The sequence below is a fragment of the Mesoplodon mirus genome (assembly GCF_964341445.2).
Source record: "Mesoplodon mirus genome assembly, chromosome: 2".
NCBI lineage: Eukaryota > Metazoa > Chordata > Mammalia > Artiodactyla > Ziphiidae > Mesoplodon > Mesoplodon mirus.
The window spans coordinates 82823768-82843717 of NC_138977.1; the positions used below are offsets into that span (position 1 = coordinate 82823768).

General features: G+C 40.0%; 1 protein-coding gene across 18 annotated transcripts in view; it reads right to left on the reverse strand.

Annotated features, from left to right (window-relative positions):
* APBB2 (amyloid beta precursor protein binding family B member 2) overlaps positions 1 to 19950 on the reverse strand; it is a 389233-nt gene that overhangs the window by 202865 nt on the left and 166418 nt on the right. For all 18 annotated transcript variants that reach the window (XM_082637315.1, XM_082637301.1, XM_082637312.1 and 15 more), the window contains one exon: positions 496 to 564. In XM_082637315.1, coding sequence (XP_082493441.1) covers positions 496 to 514 — 19 coding nt within the window. In that variant the 5' untranslated portion in view covers positions 515 to 564. The remainder of the gene's footprint in view (positions 1 to 495; positions 565 to 19950) is intronic.

Genomic DNA, 19950 nt, shown 5'->3' on the forward strand with positions numbered 1-19950 from the left:
GCATACAATGAAATTAAGTTGGTTTTCTTATTAAGGCCTGAAATTAATCAGCATTAGATCCAGGGAGAATTCTGAATTGGGAGCTCTATTCTAGACAAACCCCGCAATGCCTAAGATGCTGTTTATGCAGACTCACCACCAATGCCTCCTTTGTTCAAATTTAACAGTTCACAGGCTATATAACATGCAATCCTACATGGCAAAATGTGACAGAGGTTTAGTTTTCTGTTATAGTCAACTAAAATGTTTTCACATTATGATATTAGTAGAGTCATGCAATTAATACATGCATGCAGTTAAGTTCAATTACTTCTTCTATCTTACTTTAAAGATCCATCTTTCTAGTACATTAGTGAAAAACAATAAAAAAGCCAAAGCATGTTATTATAGTAAATCATAAGTTTAACATCAAAACAATTATCTAGTATATATATTTGTTAAAGTTTTAATAGTCAACTAGTATGCTGCACTGAAACATGTGAAAGTATATCTGACCTGGAAGTACTTCTGACATGGGTCACTGGACGTCAGCAATGGTGCAGGAAATAGGTTATAATCTGAAATCTGAAAAGAGGGATCATTTGAGAAATTAAAACCCCAAATAACAAAGCATGAAAGGAAAAAAGCATAGCATTGAAAATTCTTCTAAAAGCTGTTAAAAATATTAAGCAAATCTTGGCACACAGTGTCCAAATTTGGTTTACTTATAGTTGGCCAAACCACTTTTGACTGAAATTTGAATTCCTGCTTAACCATATTTCCCACAAACATTTCTTGAGATTTTTTTTCCATGCCAAGTTTAAGTTATCTATCTATTGATCTCAAGTTTCCAGTGCTTTTTCTCATTAAGAACACACAATTCAGAAGCCAGTAAAGAAAAAAACCTGGTAAATTTCACCACATAAAAATTTAAACCTTCTGTTAAGGAAAAAAAAAAGGCTATAAACACAACAAAGACAAAAAACAAACTGAAAAAAAAATTCATTACAAATGAACTCATTTACAAAACAGAATCAGACTCACCGACATGGAAAACAAACTTATGGTTACCAAAGGGGGAAGGTGGGAGGAAGGATAAATTAGGAGTTTGGGATTAACAGATATACACGACTATATATAAAACAGATAACCAACAGGACCTACTATATAGCGCAGGGAACTATATTCAATATCTTGAAACAACCTATAATGGAATAGAATCTGAAAGAGAATATATATATATATATATATATATGTAAAACTGAATCAATTTTCTGTACACCTGAAACTCAACGTTGTAAATCAACTACACTTCAATTAAAAAAAAAAAGTTCACACCATAGATGACATAAAAAGGTAAATTCCCTTTATATAGAATGAGCTCTTTGAAATTATGAAAAATATAAACAAGCCTATAGGAAAATGAGCAAAGGACAGAAACAAGTCCTAACAACTAACCTCACTCAAAACTGAAGAAAATGCAAATTTAACTAACAATGACTTACTAGTTTTCCTGTAGCTAACTGCAAAGATTAATAAGCTTGATAAGACATAATCTAAGGCAAGGACACTGGAAATAAGAATTTCCAAATCTTGCTGGTGGGAGTAAAAACTGGTAAAACTCTTTGGACAGCCATTTAGAAATATATGAGCAAATTTAAAATGCATGGACCCTACTGCTCAGCAATTCCTTTCCTAAGAATTTATTCTACAAACAAACTTACATAGACTCTCCTGTTCTAAAAGCAAAAGATCAGTAACAACCTAGCTGTTCATCAGTGGATAAGTGCTTCATTAAACTATGATGCAGCCATACAATAGAGTACTGTGCTGCCATTACAAAAAAAATAAATCGAATCTACATGACCTGATACAAAAGGGGCCTTAAGACACATCACAAAGGTAAATAATATGCATGATCGAATTTGAGTAAAATTTTTAAAAGCATATACATATATATATATGTGTGTATGCATATACACACACAAACACACTTGCATTTACATAGAAAATGTCTTAAAGGAATAATAAAGAACTAGATACACTGGTAAACTGCCAGTTTACCACATTAGATACATAACAAGGAAAACTGAAAACAGACTTTTTTGTTTTCAATGAGTTGCTATCAGGAATGTCATTTAGAATAACAAACTGCTATATTAATTCAAATGTGGATACTGCATGATTCCATTTATATAAAGTACAAAAACAGGAAAAACCTATCTATTATGTCAAGATAGTTTGCCCTGGAGGGCAGGAAAGGGGAAGAAGCAAGAAAGTAGCCTCTGGGATGTTGTGATGGTAATATACTTCTTGATCTGGAGGTGAAAATTCATCAAGATGTAGCCTTATGTGTACATTTCTGTATGCTTACTATAGTTCCATGAAATGTTAAAAAAAAGTTAAATGTTAGTGGTTTTCTAAAGCATTATTCAAGTTGAGAAACTTTATATTTGCAAAGACTAAATTCTAATCTAACCTTTCCAAACTAGTAATCTTTAATGGGCATTACTTCCAACTTATGATTTAGATAATGACCTGACAACCTTGTCTACTGGTCCACCATACATTTTTAAATTATATTTTCACATATTGTGGGTAAGGCTCATTACTTTTGTATAATTAAAAGGATGGGCTTAATTTAAACCATCCTGAAACAGCAAGGGATGTTTCCTCTATGCACCTTTGCTTCTGCCCTATATCTTTCTCAACTCCTTAAAAGTATTTCACAATTCACTTTTCCTTTCTTTCAGTTTTTGTCTTCAGTATACCTTCAGTTATAAGCATAGCAGATATGAGGTGATAGCTATCAAGAAAATGAATACCAATAAAGTAGAAAGAAAGCTAAGAAAAGGCTTTACAGGAGTATTTTGAAAAGGCTTGAAGAAAAATTAAAAATTTGCATATCTTAGTTTGTATTATACTTAAAATAAAATATTCCTTTTTCCCCAACACAAAACAAACTCTGATTTCTATAAAGTTAAGAATTGGACATTCTGCTAATCACTTCATTTTTAAAAAGGCCCTGTGCTAGTATTATCATCTGACCAATATTTAATCCATATGTGCCGTGAATTATGCTAGGAGCACGAAGCCCTTTAGTGAACAAAAACACATTCTTCCCTCTTTTGGAATTTATAGACTAGTTGGGGAGACGGATATTAATCAGAAAATTAATCAAATCAGTGTGTAAGTATATATGTTCTAGAGGAAAAGAATTCAGTTCCATGAGAAAATGTAATGAAGGAACAGGTGATACAGAGAGCCTGGAGAGTCAGGAAACATTCCCCTGAGAAAGTTAAATTTATGTTGCAATTTGCAGACTAAACAGGATTTAGCAGGATAAAGTTATTAAACACCTAAACGCTATGCAAGGCACTCCCTAGCCCTGGAGACAAAGCACAAAAAGCAGAACTATTTTTCCCTAGGTGCTTATATCCTTGATGAATAAATGTAATGTAGTAAAACAGTTTCCGAGGACTTTGCAGCATGCATTAATTCTACATAACTAATAACCTGAGAAAGTATAAAAGCACTCAAGTATGGTTTTAAGAATATTCTAGGGCTTCCCTGGTGGTGCAGTGGTTGAGAGTCCGCCTGCCGATGCAGGGGACGCGGGTTCGTGCCCCGGTCCGGGAAGATCCCACATGCCGTGGAGCGGCTGGGCCCGTGAGCCATGGCCGCTGAACCTGCGCGTCCGGAGCCTGTGCCCCGCAACGGGAGAGGCCACAACAGTGAGAGGCCCGCGTACCGCAAAAAAAAAAAAAAAGAATATTCTATAGCAGGTAGCCACTAAGAGCAACATGGAGCTACGAACACTTGGAAGGTGACTGTTTAATTTTATTTAAGTATGCAGTTGACCCGTAAACAATGCAGGTTTGAATGGAGCTGATCCACTCACACCCATTTATGTTTCAATAGTGAATACTGCAATCCTACATGATCTGTGGTTGGTTGAACCCTGGGATGTGGAGGGAATGCTTAATCCCTGAGCAATCCCAGTATTGCTCAAGGGCCCATTGTCATTCATTTAAATATAAATTTATAAACTGATGCTTGACTCTTTGGGGGAAACATTTTAAATAAGTTTGGAACTTCTTGGGTAGGTAAATCTACTTCCAACTCTAAACTTTATGATCAAGTATTTCCAGTGAAAATTCTACATCTGAGTTGAGTGTTAAAAAAAATGCTGATTTTGGAGCCTTTGCATGAAAATAAATGTAAAATATCTCAATAATTTTAAAACATTGATTACATGTTGAAATGATAACATTTTGAATATAATGAGTTAAATAAGATACATTGTTAAAATTAATTTCACCCATTTTTTAAAATGTGGGTACTAGAAAGTTTCAACTTACGTATGTGGCTTGAATTATATTTCTATTGGAGAAGTACTGACCTACGGAATGTAGGTGGATTCTGAAACTTTACCCTACTCAAAATACTATCTTCTTTTCCCAGAAAAAGCAAAGCAAATGCTCCCTCAGCTGTAAGCTAGAGGAGGTATACCAGCTTTCAGAGCAAGTGCCTTTGTTTCCATAAAAATCACATACTGAGTTGCCAAGACACCCAAGACCCAGGGTAGGCCACCACAAGCTCCACGTTAAGAATATAATTGTGGGAATTCCCTGGTGGTCCAGTGGCTAGGACTCTGCGCTTTCACTCCTGGGGCCTGGGTTCAATCCCTGGTCGGGAAACTAAGATCCCACAAGCCTAGGGGTGTGGCCAAAAAAAAAAGAGATATAATCATGATTTCAAAACAAACAATGAAATTAAATGAATCAATCTAGCAACAGGTTTCCCTTCCAGCAGTGTTTTTATGTGTCACATTTAGGAAAATCCATAATGCTTATGTGCCTTGTGACAATGCCAATGGAGCTCAATAAATGTCCGACATGACCACAGAGGAGCAGCCTAAGCAGAAATCACAAAAGCACTAGTAAACAAATAAAGAAGTGAACAAGTAAATTGAATGCCCACTTGTATTTTGGTTCAGTATAAGATGCTATGTACTTTTCCTCACCATTGGACATAAATATAAAAATTCAAAATTATATACATATATATTAGTTCAATGTTTTATATGATAACACTCCAATCCTCAATGCCTTTATTTTTGTCAATATGATACGCCCAGACCAAGAACGCTACAGTAAATTATCTCACTATAATCAGGCACTTATGTGCTACATTTGCCTTAGTAACTGACTGGTCTTTTTATTTGCGATATTGTGTTTGTAATTTAAAATAAAAAGAATTTTTCCCTTATTTTTATTGTGTATTTTACCTTTTTTAAATATGTAATTATACACTGTACCCAACAGGCTTCAAACGGGAAATAGATGACACATTCAAATTGAATATTTTGAGGAGGGTCTAATTAAAGGACTATTTTTAAAAAAAAGTGGGCAGAATAGGAAAATGACAAGAGATAATGCAGACCCCAGGACCAGTAAAAGCAAGTTACCACTCCCGGTCTGAAGGAAGAGATAGCAGTGTGCAGGGTGAGCACTGCCCACCACCACCATGGAGGTTCACAGCCAGCTTTCAGCAACCTTGTGCAAAACTAGTGTCTTCTCCTGCTCTCAATGCCTGATCCTTTGGCTATAAGGATGAGAAATTACTCCTTAGTAAGCTAAAGTTGTGTGTAACTCCTTTTTTCCAAAAATAAATGAAAACTCACAAGTGTTCATCCATTCAGATCCAGCTCAAGTACTGCATCCTTGATAAAATGTTCTCTGAATTACCTACTTGTTTAATCACTATTATCCCACCACTAAACTTTCTATATACTTCTATTATTATGCTTAATGCACATTAAATTTTTATTTTTATCTTTTTTCCCAACAGAGGGTAAATACCTTGGAAAGAGGACTGCCTTACTTATTTTTATTTTTTTTAATTGAGGTATAATTGACATAAAATTATATTTTCAGGTGTAGCACATAATGATTTGATATTTTTATATATTGCAAAATGATCACCACAGTAAGTCCAGTTAACATCCATCACCATACAGTTACAAAACTTTTTTTTATCTTGTGATGAGAACTTCCTATGTACTTTTAAAGGATGCCAGAGAAACAAATGATATAAAATAAAAATAAGACAAAGAATTTCACTTTACCTCTCTTCCCCAAATACAGTTAAAAAAAAAAATCTGACAAATTCCTCTCAATTTACTTCGCTCTGCCCTGTGCACCGCCTCTTTAGACCCTTAGTACTTCACCTGGTTCCATAATTCCTATCATGGCCTCAGTCTAATCCCTCCTGACACTTCCCCCCAGATCCATCCCAGCTCCACAATGCCATACAAACACTGCTCTGTTCACAATCACTCCCAATCCAAAGGCCTCCAGAATAAAGTTCTTTCAGCCACTGAGAACCTAATACCCACTTGATTCTAGAACTTATTTTTAGAGAGCCCTCTTTTCTCACTGGTTTTTAACCTGGGAAAACTATCTGGGGAAATGAGCCAAGTTTAGTGTGTCCTAACAAATTTCTGAGTTTATGGACCCTCCCCAGCTCATCTATCTTAGCCTGGTGTTGGGCCCACAGTAGGTCTAAACAGTTATTTTTTAGACACTTTGTGATCTTCACAATTCTGAGGCTGCTTGTCCTCTTCCCAGCTTAAGAATATTGGGTGGGGCTTCCCTGGTGGCGCAGAGGCTAAGAATCTGCCTGCCAATGCAGGGGACATGGGTTCGAGCCCTGGTCTGGGAAGATCCCACATGCCGCGAAGCAACTAAGCCCGTGCGCCGCAACTTCTGAGCCTGCGCTCTAGAGCCCTCGAGCCATAACTACTGAGCCTGTGCTCTAGAGCCCGTGAGCCACAACTACTGAAGCCTGTGCTCTAGAGCCTGTGCTCTGCAACAAGAGAAGCCACTGCAATGAGAAGCCTGCGCACCGCAACAAAGAGTAGCCCCCGTTCACCACAACTAGAAAGCCTGCGCACAGCAACGAAGACCCAGCGCAACCAAAAACTAAATAAATACATAAGCCTGTGTTCAGACCATCACTTAAAAAAAAAAACAGAACAAGTGTGTAAAATTGTATCTCACTCTGCAGGTGGGTTCTAAAGTCAGAAAATGAGGCAAAACTTGACAACAGTCAAACTTACTTTGAAAAATCCTTTAAATTGCCTTAGCACAAAACAGTTTCCATTAAACAATTAAAATGTGTGCAATTTTATTATGCATACACAATAAAGAGTATTTCATAAGTATATGTATATGCAAATTTTTATTTCAGCATTTTGCTTTTCCATGGAGAAGAGAGGTGTGACATAATATTGCACACTATGGGAATAAACTTGATTTTTTAAAAATTTGACATATAATTACTAGTACAATTTCTTGCCATCTGCATACCTGGGTGCTGCATATCTGCTGTTAAGAATCACTGTTCTGGAAGAGCCTAAATTTACCACTTCTACAACTTAAAATAGAAGGAAAAAATTGCAGCAGTAAAGGTACAGGGACTAATCCTATTGCTAATGTCTATATCTGAAGCAAAAACACTTAAAGAGGTTGATTTGTGATTTTAGCTTTTTGTCTTTCTTGAGTCAATGTTCTCAAAGCCAGAGTTCAAAACCAACTCCAAGAACAAAGAAAAATAAACACAGGAAAAACCATGTTTCCGGAACTATATCCCAGGGGAAAACATCAACAACTAGAAAAGAAATATTTTCAAGACAAAACAATAAATGTAGATTTTTCCATTTACAAATTACCTTTATAACTCTTTTTTTTTTTTTTGCGGTACTCGGGGCTCTCACTGTTGTGGTCTCTCCCATTGCAGAGCACAGGCTCCGGACGCGCAGGCTCAGCGGCATATGGGATCCTCCCGAACCGGGGTACAAACCCGTGTCCCCTGCATCGGCAGGTGGACTCTCAACCACTGCACCACCAGGGAAGCCCCCCTTTATAACTCTTAACAAGAAAATTTTTATGCTCTCCCCACAAACATACTTGATCCCCATTTTTCATATTTCAAAGGTATAACATCTACAGTTTAGAAATAACAGCAATGTTTAATGCTTCTAAGAAGTGCCAACTTAGGACTTCTCTGGTGGCGCAGTGGTTAAGACTCCTCCTGCCAATGCAGGGGACACGGGTTCGAGCCCTCGTCTGGGAAGATTCCACATGCTGCGGAGCAACTAAGTCCGTGCGCTACAACTACTGAGCCTGCGCTCTAGAGCCCATGAGCCACAACTACTGAGCCCACGTGCCTAAAGCCCATGCTCTGCAACAAGAGAAGCTACCGCAATGAGAAGCCCGCGCACTGCAACGAAGAGTAGCCCCCCCGCACCGCAACTAGAGAAAGCCTGTGTGCAGCAACAAAGACCCACCACAGCCAAAAATAAATAAATTAATTAATTAATCAAAAAAAGAACTGCCAACTTAAAATTCGCTGCTGGATAGCTGTGGAGGATGAACTGCGTTAATGGCCTCAATCAACAACTTCTCTGTATCCTCGCTGCCTGCTGTCGCTTTGCAGTCCCTTCTCACTCACTGGCCTTGCTATGTCACTTGCTCTGGTTAGTTGAAGGTTAGCAAGTGAGATGGCACAGAAGCTGTCAAAGCATAGCCCATTTCCAGCCCCCTGAGAAAGATATGATCTGTACCACCGCCACGAGAACACACCCAGGCTGGCCTGTTGAAAGGATGTTGGAGACTTGGGTAGCATAGCTGAGTCCTCTTGTCCAAGGCCACTGAGATCAGCCTAAGCCAGCCGACCATCAGACTTGTGGGAGAGCCCTGCAGAGATCTGCAGCTATACCGGCAGCTGACTGAAAGCACATGAGTGAACCTAGCAAAGGCTGTAAAAATGACTCATCCATTCTGTAGAAACTAATGGCTACTGTTTAAGCCACTAAATTTTGGGGTGGTTCATTGCGTAGCTCTACTGTGGCAACAGAAAAATGATAACACTAACTATACCCACAACAACCAAAATGAGACAACAGAAGAGCCATTGGGATTAAACCTGAATTGATCCAGGGGAGGTATGATGCTATGTGAGGACCCTGCTTCAGGGAATCAAGTTTTTTCTTGGAGATTTATGCCCTCCCTCAGTTACATAGCACTGTCTTGATCAATATAGGCTGCATCTTTGGTTTCTACAGTTGTTCATTCACAATACACAACCATTTACAGGTTGCACATCAGAATATTCCATGACAGCAAATTTTAGGAATTTGTCATAAGGACACATAAGCACCATTATTTCTACCAGGAACAAGTTAAATGTCCATCAATAGAAGACTGATTTAATTTATACAATGGAATACTATGCATCATTTATTTAAAAGTGAGTATATTTCTATATTTAGTTATATAGAAAGATCTCTACTAAATATTGAATGAAAAACTAATGATAAAACAGTATGATGAGTATACTGGCATTTCATACCCAGTGCTGGCAACTTTTCTGTATATTTGAAAATTAAAATAAAAAGTTGGAACAAAGGCAGCATGTATAGTGTCATTCTTTCATAAATTTTTAAAACTATTTTTATGGTAAAATAAAACACAGATTTAGAAAATCACACAAAACAAATAGTTTATTAATTATTATAAACAAACCACTCTTATAACTACCACCCAGATCAAGAAACAGATTTTTCTAGCCAACTCAAAATGCCTTTCCTCTAAAAGTAAACAAACTATCTTGAACTTATCATATTCACTTCCTTGTGGTTCTTTATGATATCATTACCCAAGGTTACAACTCTGGTCAACACAGTTAATTCTTATCCATTTTTTTAAAAATGTGACATGTATTTTAAGTTATGTTTACTCTACCTCCCCCATTTTCCTTCTCTTTATCTTACAATTTATTCCTTAGAGAATCTGGACCACTTGAACTATGGAGTTTCCACAGTATGAATTCTGCTGACTACACATTCATGGTGCAGGTTAACATGTTCCTCCACCCTCCGAATTTCCTGCAAATTGGCAGCTGGATTATGAGGTTTGAAAAACACTGAGATTCAGTCCATTTGGTTGTATGATCTTCCATCAGGAGGCACACGATATCTGGTTTTCTTGGGTTTCTAATGTCAGATGCCATTGTCGCTCAATGCCCAGATCCATTAAATCAACGGGGGTTGCAAAATAATGATAGTCTAATTCTCTCATTTCATTTTCATTTATTGGGTGGAAAAAAATTTAGGAAGGGCCTCCCCTCATCTACTACGTGGTTATCCAGTGATCTGTTCATATAAGAAAGGCAGGGTAAACACTTGGTTCTTTCTTGACCACTTTTAAGACAATGAATTGGTGATCCATTAACCTCAGGTAACCAATAATTTGTTTTTCTTATCATCAACCCTCACAGATTTAAACATACTTGGAATTCTTATTTTTGAAGCTCTAATTGCACCATGCCAGTAGAAGCTTCTTCAAGTTGGCTCCTGAGTCCTTCTGACATGGTCCTAATAATCTTTGATAACAACCTTGCTAGCTATTATCTTGAGATGTCTGGGCTCATCTTGTATCTCTCCAGTTATTTTCATTGTTTAAAGCTCACTCTTTAGGAGATACCTTAAGAAGAGTTCATGGGAACAATATTTCCTCCTCTCACTTCTTTCATGTTAATGCAATGTTGGTGTTCTTCACATATGCAAGTCAATATTGCTAGACATAAAAAGTACAGGATCATATTTTCTTCTCTTAGAGGACCTTAAATATGTTATCCCATTTTCTTCTGATATAAAAGGTTTCTTCAAAAAGTCTGAGAACAATCTAATTCTTTTGCTGCTGTTTTTCTCTTTTTTTCTAGATGCCTGAAGGACTTTGCTTTTTCTTCTTTTTAATCCAGTAATTTTACTAAAACATCTTGGCATTGATTGTTCTAGGGTGATATCCTAAAATACATGATTTGCCCTTTAAAAATGTCATTTAAAATCTTTTTCTCAGGAAAATTTTCTTGAAATATAGTATTTGTACTGTTCCCTTGCTTTGGTTTGCTTTTCCTATTATGGTATGTTCGATCTTCTTTTCCTATTTTTAATATCTGTCACTTTTTCCCAAATTTTATTTCTTTCTTCATTTCCTTTCAATTTTTAACTTTTTCCTCCTTTTCACCCTCAATTTCTCTTAGGGCAGTATTTGTGGTATTTATCTGATTTTGTGTTCCATCTAAGAATTTATTTCTAAAGTGATTTTTTTTTAAATTTCTAATTCTTGGGCTTCCCTGGTGGCGCAGTGGTTGAGAGTCCGCCTGCCGATGCAGGGGACACGGGTTCGTGCCCCGATCAGGGAAGATCCCACATGCCGCGGAGCGGCTAGGCCTGTGAGCCATGGCCACTGAGCCTGCGCGTCCGGAGCAACGGGAGAGGCCACAACAGTGAGAGGCCCGAGTACCGCCCCAAAAAATAAATAAATAAATAAATAAATAAATTTCTAGTTCTTTGAGCTCTGTCATCTTGTCTGAGATTTTTCTAATTCAGATTATGCTGTTCTTTCATGTCTTGGATAATTTTTAATTATCTCTTTTTCTTTTGAAGTAATATATTAGTTTTTTTTTTACGCATATCTTTTTGGCATGTTTTCATTGTCTATAAGGATATAACTGTGCTCCCTTTTTTTCTTCTTAATATTAAGTCTGTATGGGGTTTAATCTTATTAGTTTTCTGTACTTTTATAAAGTTTCATGTAGGTGCAGAACACTGGCAAAGTTAATAAATAGTTCATAAAGGAATGAATAGACAAGTTCATCCAAATGTTAACAGCAGTAATCTCCGTGCGGTAGGATTTAGAAAAGTGTCTTCTAATGTTTCATATGTTGATTTGTGTAAATTTTTAAATAATGAGTATGAAGTATTTTCATATTCAGAGCAAAAGAGTTATTTTCAAATTGAAAGAAATAAAGTGTGTACATGAAGATATATATACACACATGCCATATATCTTTTAAAATAAATAGATAAAGAAGTAGCAAGCAACCCATCCCATTCCCCTACCTGCACTGCATATGTCTCCTATTCATAAATGAAGGCTCTGGGGTAAACGGTGATAAGGCTAAGTTTTACTAAGGAAGACTAGTTTAGAGTTTGTGAAAAGGAAGACAGCTACCACCCAACTGCTTTCCATGCTGTATTTGACAGATTTTACTCTGCAGCTCAGAAAACATGTTAATAGGACTTCTCATGGTGAGAGGAAGAGATTAAAAAAGCAAAGAACCCTGTTGTGACAGTTTGGCACTATATGGAAATAGCTCACAGTGCCTGCAATTCATGGAACAAAGATAACATCTTTTCATAAATCTATACTCCAAGACATTCCAAATATACACCTGAGAAATGCCGACGGCAGTGACAGCAAAGCACCAAACAGAACAATTGCAAACAAGAATGAGATGAAGCCTTAATTTGCTTAACTGGGCTTTAATATACCTCTCAGAGAAAACATAAGAGATGAACTGCCTCATAAAGCAATGGTCTTCTCCAGTTCTTTTTTTTTTCTTTTAACAAGATAATTAAAGGAAACGAAAGAGCAAGGATCTTGTTAAATTGGCCAAGGAAAATGATTTCATCTGAAGTAGAATGCACGAGTTTTTGAAGAAAGGATTTCAAGTTTCCCCACAGAGCTGACACAGAAAGCGAAGCCTACATCAGAAAGCGAAGCCATTCCAAGGGTAGACAGCATGGAACACCTGGCAGGCCCTATTAACAGAGGCAAGACGGAAGGCTGCGGGAACCATGGCCTTGTGGAAAGAGCACTGGAATGGGGAGTCAGGACACGTGGGATTTGACTTCTTTTTTTTTTTTTTGCTGTACGCAGGCCTCTCACTGTTGTGGCCTCTCCCGTTGCAGAGCACAGGCTCCAGACGCGCAGGCTCAGCGGCCATGGCTCACGGGCCCAGCCGCTCCGTGGCATGTGGGATCTTCCCGGACCGGGGCACGAACCCGTGTCCCCTGCATCGGCAGGCGGACTCTCAACCACTGCGCCACCAGGGAAGCCCGGGATTTGACTTCTTGACTTGTGACTCTGAAGAATCTAGTTCATTTTGTCACCTGTTAATAGTTCTTAGAAAAACCCATTATTCATTCCCCTATCCTATCTCGGTAGTGAGAACAAAGGAGGTAATGAGAAAAATCTCTGCATGACAAAGACTACAAGTGCAAAATTATTAGTTTATAATGAAATTGTGTTTCAATTGCTAAATATCAAAGTCCCACTGTACAGTAATGTTGTGAATTAAAAATCAGAGGAAGGGAAATGAGGGTCCAGGTATTCTGAACCCAGGAGAAGAAGAAACTATGTCCACTTCTCTTCTCCTCTAAGCTCTAAGACACTTTTCTGAGGGAAAGGAGAGGCAGATAAACGTATACCTCAAAAGCGACTCAAGATTCCATGCCAGATCCTTGACTGAGACAGTGATAAGAGCCAAGGGTCCTTTATGGTTTTGGCTGGGATTCATCCAGAACAGGCTATGCCCCCAAATGTCACCACATATGGCTTGCCCACTGAGCCTGAATTTCTAACCAAAGCTCCAGGGATAAAATTAAGCCCTGGGTAACTAACAATTATTGAAGGCTTCCTCTGAGCTAAAATACACAGTGTGCACAATCTTTCTCAGATCTTACAAGCCCTAGGAGGTGGGTACCATTATTCTCCTCCTTTCACAAGCAGGACACGGAGCTATATGGAGATTAAGAAACATGCAAAACATCGGGCAGCTAATAAGCAGCAGGGCTCAGGCTCCAAACCTGGTCTACTGATTGCAGGATCCTTAGTTTAATATTCTACTCTACTGCCTCTTCCAGGAAGCGGAAAGAAAGAGGGAGCTGGTGAAGCAGGGACTCCAAAGATCCCATTTACAGAGTTTATGGATCCCTCACCTACCGGTTCCAGGAGAAGGTGAGTGTCATAACCAAGCAATCAGGAAATGGCTTCTCCCCTGTCGCATAACAAAAGCAACACAGAGCTTTCCTTCTGACTTGCCTCCTAATTATCTCTGGAGCTCTCTTTTTCTGCCAGAGAAATCCTTTCCCCTCTCTCCTTTGGACTTTTCCTGATGCTTCTAACATCACTTCCCCAATCCCTCTCCATGAAAACCAAATCCACTCTACATTTCAAAAACTATAGTTTCATCTCATTTCAACACATTATGCATATGAATCAATCCTGATTTCACCATAAAGCGGCTTAGAAGAGATTTGGAAATTGCCTGAATAACAATAATTTCTAACACTTTTATCATATTGACTATTTACCAGGCACTGTTTCAAGACTTAGGTATAGTAACCATTTCAATCCTTATATTCACCCTATGAGGAGGAAACTATTATTATCCCCATTTTACAGATGAGGTAACAGGCAACAAAATACTGAATAATTGCTCCAGGTCATATCTGCAGCAGGTGATGATGCTATTTTGTTTTCAACATCTCTGAACTTCAGTTCTCTCATCTTGAAAATAAGAATAACAATAACATGGTTACTAGGCAGAAATGAAATAAACATGCATAAAGCAGTTTAACACAATACTTAGATTCCCCCATCTCCCTCTAGTATTTCTGGGATCATCCTAAGGTACTACCCAGAAATTTTTAATTGGATGAGATCAAGGAGATAAGAGAAGTGCCCAGTATTCACACATGCTGTCCCATCTGTGCATCACAACATCCCTTTGACGCAAATATTACCTCCCCTATTTTACAGATGAGAGACAAGAGAAAGCATGGACCTTTTGCTAGTGACTGGACCAGGCCTTGAACCCACATATGCATCCTGTCTTTCCAAGGTTTTTAAGGGGCTTGAGGACAGGGATAGCCCAGTCTTCTAGTCCCTTCATCTTCCCCTTGTAGCCAGACCCAGAATAGTGCATGCTGTATAAATTCCACACGCAACCAATGCTTATGTGACTTGCCAGGGTTACCTTTCCCTGGGAAATCAAGATGTAAAACCAAAATCAAATACAACAATGGGTGCATCACATTTACTGACCCTGCCCAATTAGCAACTCCTCCGATTAGAGGGGAAAAAAAGAAGGATGGAAGGAGAAGGAATGATGGAGGGAGGAGAGGAAGAAAAGGAGAAGAAAATGCCCAAGACTGCAGACATTGTGATGAAACATAAACCCAAATGGTAATTGCCATGTTCTCTCATCCACTTCAGGATTTTTTTTTTCCCAGAAGGATATTAGCTACCAATCTTGCTACTGCTGTCCCTTCTGGGTCCTTCAGCTAGGACCTGAAGTTAGAGGCCTCAGAGAAGACCTGCCAGGCCAGGATCACCCTTCTCAGAAAGGCGACAGGAGGGAAGAACACTGCTCTCAGCCCTGACCTGCGGGCAGAGGCCACCACCGGAACAGGGCATTCTTCCCAGTACCGGATGCCCACTCACAAAGGAACACCACCATCTCCTCTATCTCCCTCCCATCAACACCTAAGACCTAAGGGAGGACAGGAAAGTGGAAGTCAAGGGTCACTGCTGGGGAAGCCGAAACAAAAGGTGACTTCCAGATGAAGAACCACACCCATCACCTCTCCTGCTCTCACACCCCATATTCTATTTCTTTAAAAATATTTTTATTTATTTATTTATTTATTTATTTTATTCATTTTTGGCTGCATTGGGTCTTCGTTGCTGTGCGCGGGCTTTCTCTAGTTGTGGCGAGCGGGGACTACTCTTCGTTGTGGTGCATGGGCTTCTCATTGCAGTGGCTTCTCTTGTTGCAGAGCACGGGCTCTAGAGCGCAGGCTCAGTAGTTGTGGTGCACAGGGTTAGTTGCTCCATGGCATGTGGGATCTTCCCAGACCAGGGCTCGAACCCATGTCCCCTGCATTGGCAGGCAGATTCTTAACCACTGCATCACCAGGGGAAGCCCCACCCAATATTCTTAAGCTGGGAAGAGGACAAGCAGCCTCAGAATTGTGAAGATCACAAAGTGTCTAAAAAATAACTGTTTAGACCTACTGTGGGCCCAACACCAGGCTAAGATAGATGAGCTGGGGAGGGTCCATAAACTCAGAAATTTGTTAGAACACACTTACGTGGCTCTTTTCCCCAGACAGTTTTCCCAGGTTAAAAACCAGTGAGAAAAGAGGGCTCTGTAAAAATAAATCACCACCTTCCCATCAAATCTCCTTCTCAACTTCCCTAATCCAGTGAGGCAGACATCCAAGCGATGTCTCAATTATCTCTGACTCCGTCCCTCCCCGGCCTCCATATGCAATTGGGGACCTGGCACCACTGATCCATCTCAGAAGCTCCTGCCAGCTGTATTCTCCTCCCTTCATTTCCACGCCAAGCTTTTATTACTCTCCTGGAGGCCTTCCATCACCTCCTGATCACCCTTCTGCCCTCACTTCGATCCTCCTGCACTCTCCTACAGATCCATCTTCCTGAGAGAATCCACCACCTTTATCACCACCAGACCATGTTCTGGACCATTAAAAGTGGTACTCCAGGGACAGTCCTGGGTTTGAATTCTTTCTCCATCATGTCCTATGAGTATCTCTTTGGGTTAAGTCATCTAAACTCTCTGTGCCTCAGTTTCCTCAACTGTAAAATGGAGATGAGAATACCTACATCAAAGGCTTGTGGGAATTAAACAGGCGAGAGCACGTGAAGCATTCAGAACAGTGGTGGCATACAGTCTGGGCTATGTAAGTGTTAGCTATCATCATCATTGTTATTATTTTAAGAGCACCTCACTGGCTACCAAATAAAATCCCCACTCCATTGATGGGCTGGCTCTCAAGGTACTCCATGCACTGGCCCAAACTGGCCTGAACTTGTCCCTAATCTCTATGGACATAGGCCTTTCCTCTACCGCCTGACCCCAAAGGGGCACCAGACTGGGCTCTGCACCCTTTCCTGAACTGCCTGAAATTGTCCCACTCACACGTTCCTACGAGTGGCTCTGCCTGGGAAGCCCTGCCTCCTACCAGTGCCTGTCAAACCCTCAGCAGCACTCAAGGATGAGCTCAAACGCTCATCTACCCAAGGGCATCCATCTGCCATCTGAATTCCAGCACACGGCCCTGAAGATGTTAATAAATCTAGAAGGTTTCATGGTCCTGCCCCTACAAGAGCTACTTTCTGGTCCACCTTAAAGAAATAACCTTCGTCCTCTACGGGCTTCAGTTTCCTATATGTAAAATGAGGCAGTCAGAACAGACAGCTTATAAAGCTTTCTTCTGAAGGCCCTTGGATTATACAAACAATGTCTCCTTGTTCCTTTGGGGAAATCTTTCATTAAGGAAGAGGGTGCATAGGGTAACCACATGTATTTTTATTTTTTAAATGAATGACTAATTGTTTTAAGTCTCAAGTTCTAAGGTTATGGAAAAAGTGAGATTTTATTAGATTATGTCTACAATTCCTTTCTCTTTATAATTTGATGACCCTATGACTTATAGTCCCTTTTTTCCCTAACAGCTTAGAATACAATTTCATTTTATACTTTATATTATCTCCATGATGCATACCATAGGGCTATTTCTACTTTCCCCATGGAAAACAATTCATTGAGTGCTATACCCAAAGACCAAGACAGTAAAAACAAAAACAAAAACAAATCCAAATTATTCCCCCTACCCCTCAATTCAGCAAGTGAGAATTCCAGGATAAGTTTTTTTTCCATAAAAATACAGATCCAGACCCCAAATTTCTTGAAACCACCAGGGTGGAACTTAGCCATAAAAAAGTTTGAAAAGAAGCAGAAAATTTAATAATACCATTACCCTGAAATCCAATAAAGCCTGTTGGAGCTTCACATTTTTAAGAATCAGACTATTTATGCTATTACCCCTAGTACTATTATAGATTCCTATAAAGCCATAAATACACACGATGTAGTTCACCAGAACACTGACTAAGACCATCACACAAAAGGCCATAAGGAAGATAGTGGCCATGAAGTATGGCTCCATGGTACTTGCTACAGCAGGTTCACACAGACGAATTCATCTATTTCAAAAATTATATTTCTAAGGCCACAACTCATCATCTTCAACTGTGCACAACTTTTAATACAAGTTAGAACTTCCTTTTCAGAAACTGTTTTCACACAGGCTAAAGGTCATACTGAATATCAAGGGACATTTATGAGGTAATCACAACACACAGGATGAAACTTATAACACCGCATCTTCATATTTGCTTCAGTTAGCATTGTGCTCACCTTTAAGTATCAGAAACCTAACAAAGAGTGGATTCAACAAACTGGAAGTAGTGGACAGGCTCAGGGCTGCTAGTGTTGGTTCAACAGGAACAATGTCAGGGCAGGTATCTCTGTGATGCCTTTGGCTTTTCCTTTCTGCTTGTTACCTCGTGGTGACATAAGGGCTGCTGTGCACTCACACATCTTATCAGCATTCAAGGCAGAAAGCAGAGGAAAGCAGCAAAGGATACTGACAGGCTCATTTGTCAGGTTTTATCAGGACAATAGCTCTGTAGCAGAAATCCCACCCCCATCCCAGTGGACTTATTCTCAGGTCCCACTGACCAGGACTAGGTCACATGGCCATGCTGGCTACAAGGAATGCTCGGAAGTCAGGGGTCAGGACTGGCATGTTGGCTCAGACCAGCACAACCTACTGTCTGAGGCTGACCACCACACCACCCTGAATTAAATCTAGGTTCTAACAGCAAAAAGGGAGCAGGATATGGGTACTGAGTGAGTGAGCAACTGTGCCTTCATTTTGAGTCTCCACCTTAGAAATAAGAAAGTCATCCATTAGAGAAGGTAATTAATTATAGTGTTTCCAAAGTGTCTTCAGCTCCCCACACCAAAAGCATCTACTACATATAAAGTCATATTTTATAAATTCAAGGCCTATAAAAGCAAAAATAGTTGTTTCATCTTTAGGTTCATATGCTCTGGCTTTTCTCTCTATATATAAATAGGTATAAATTAGGTAGTCAAATGGCTAAAAGGTAGGTATCAAGCCTTGTTGCTGTGAATCCTGATCACAACCCGAATACTGAGAAGCTTTATCTGACATGAGGTTCATCTTTCCCCAGGCAGAAAGGCCACATTAGCTGTGATTCAAACTTTTAAGGTACCAGACGGGGGAGAAACATCCTAACTGTTCTTTCCCCACCTTGTTTCCCTGCTTCTCCCAGCCTCCTCCCTGCTCCAACAGGTGCATCTAATTAACACCCTGGCCCTCCCATGGGACCATGCCACCCATCTACTTAACACTCAGTGGCTTCCCACTGCTCTTAGGAAACAATCTAAACTCCTTACCAAGGCCCTCAAGTCTAACTGAGCCCCGCCTCCTTGCCCAACCTCGTCTCCCACCAAGCCTCAACACACGCTCGTTCTGCCGGGGCCACCCAGGCCTCCTTTCCATCCCTTGAACTGTCCCTAGCCCCACAGCCTGGAATGAGCTTTCCTCATCCTTCACGCGGCTGGGCTTGTCTCATCCTTCAGATCACAGATCAAATGTCACTTCTCCAGGGACATCTTCCCTCTGCCGCCCTATGTCACGTGGGCCCCGCTCAGTAATTCTCATCACACCATTGACTCCTCCACAGCACAGACCACAATCCATAACCATCTTCCCTGTCGAGTAGCTTTCCCATCGCCTGTCTCCATCACCAGAATGAATGGAAGTTCCAAGGGAGTGGCGACCTTACCTACCTTATTCAATGCTCTATCCCCAGAGCCCAGCACACAGAAAGGGCTCCAGACCATTAGTTTTGCCCCTGTGCTTCCTGGATGGGCTCGACGCCGCTGACCTCTAACTCCCATCTACATCACTAACACCTCAGCGTGGCCACCAAACAGACACTGCATCCCCGGGACCTGGCCCCTGCAATCTTGACCTTGGAATTTCCTCTCTCCCCAACAATTTCCCTTGCTCGTAACCCCTTCCAACTCCTCTCACACTGACTGAAGCAGTCAGCACAGTGGTTAAGAGAACACACCCTGAAGCCTGACAGCCTGGATTCAAATCTCAACTACACCACTTACTATATAGCCTTAAATAAGTTACTTATCTCC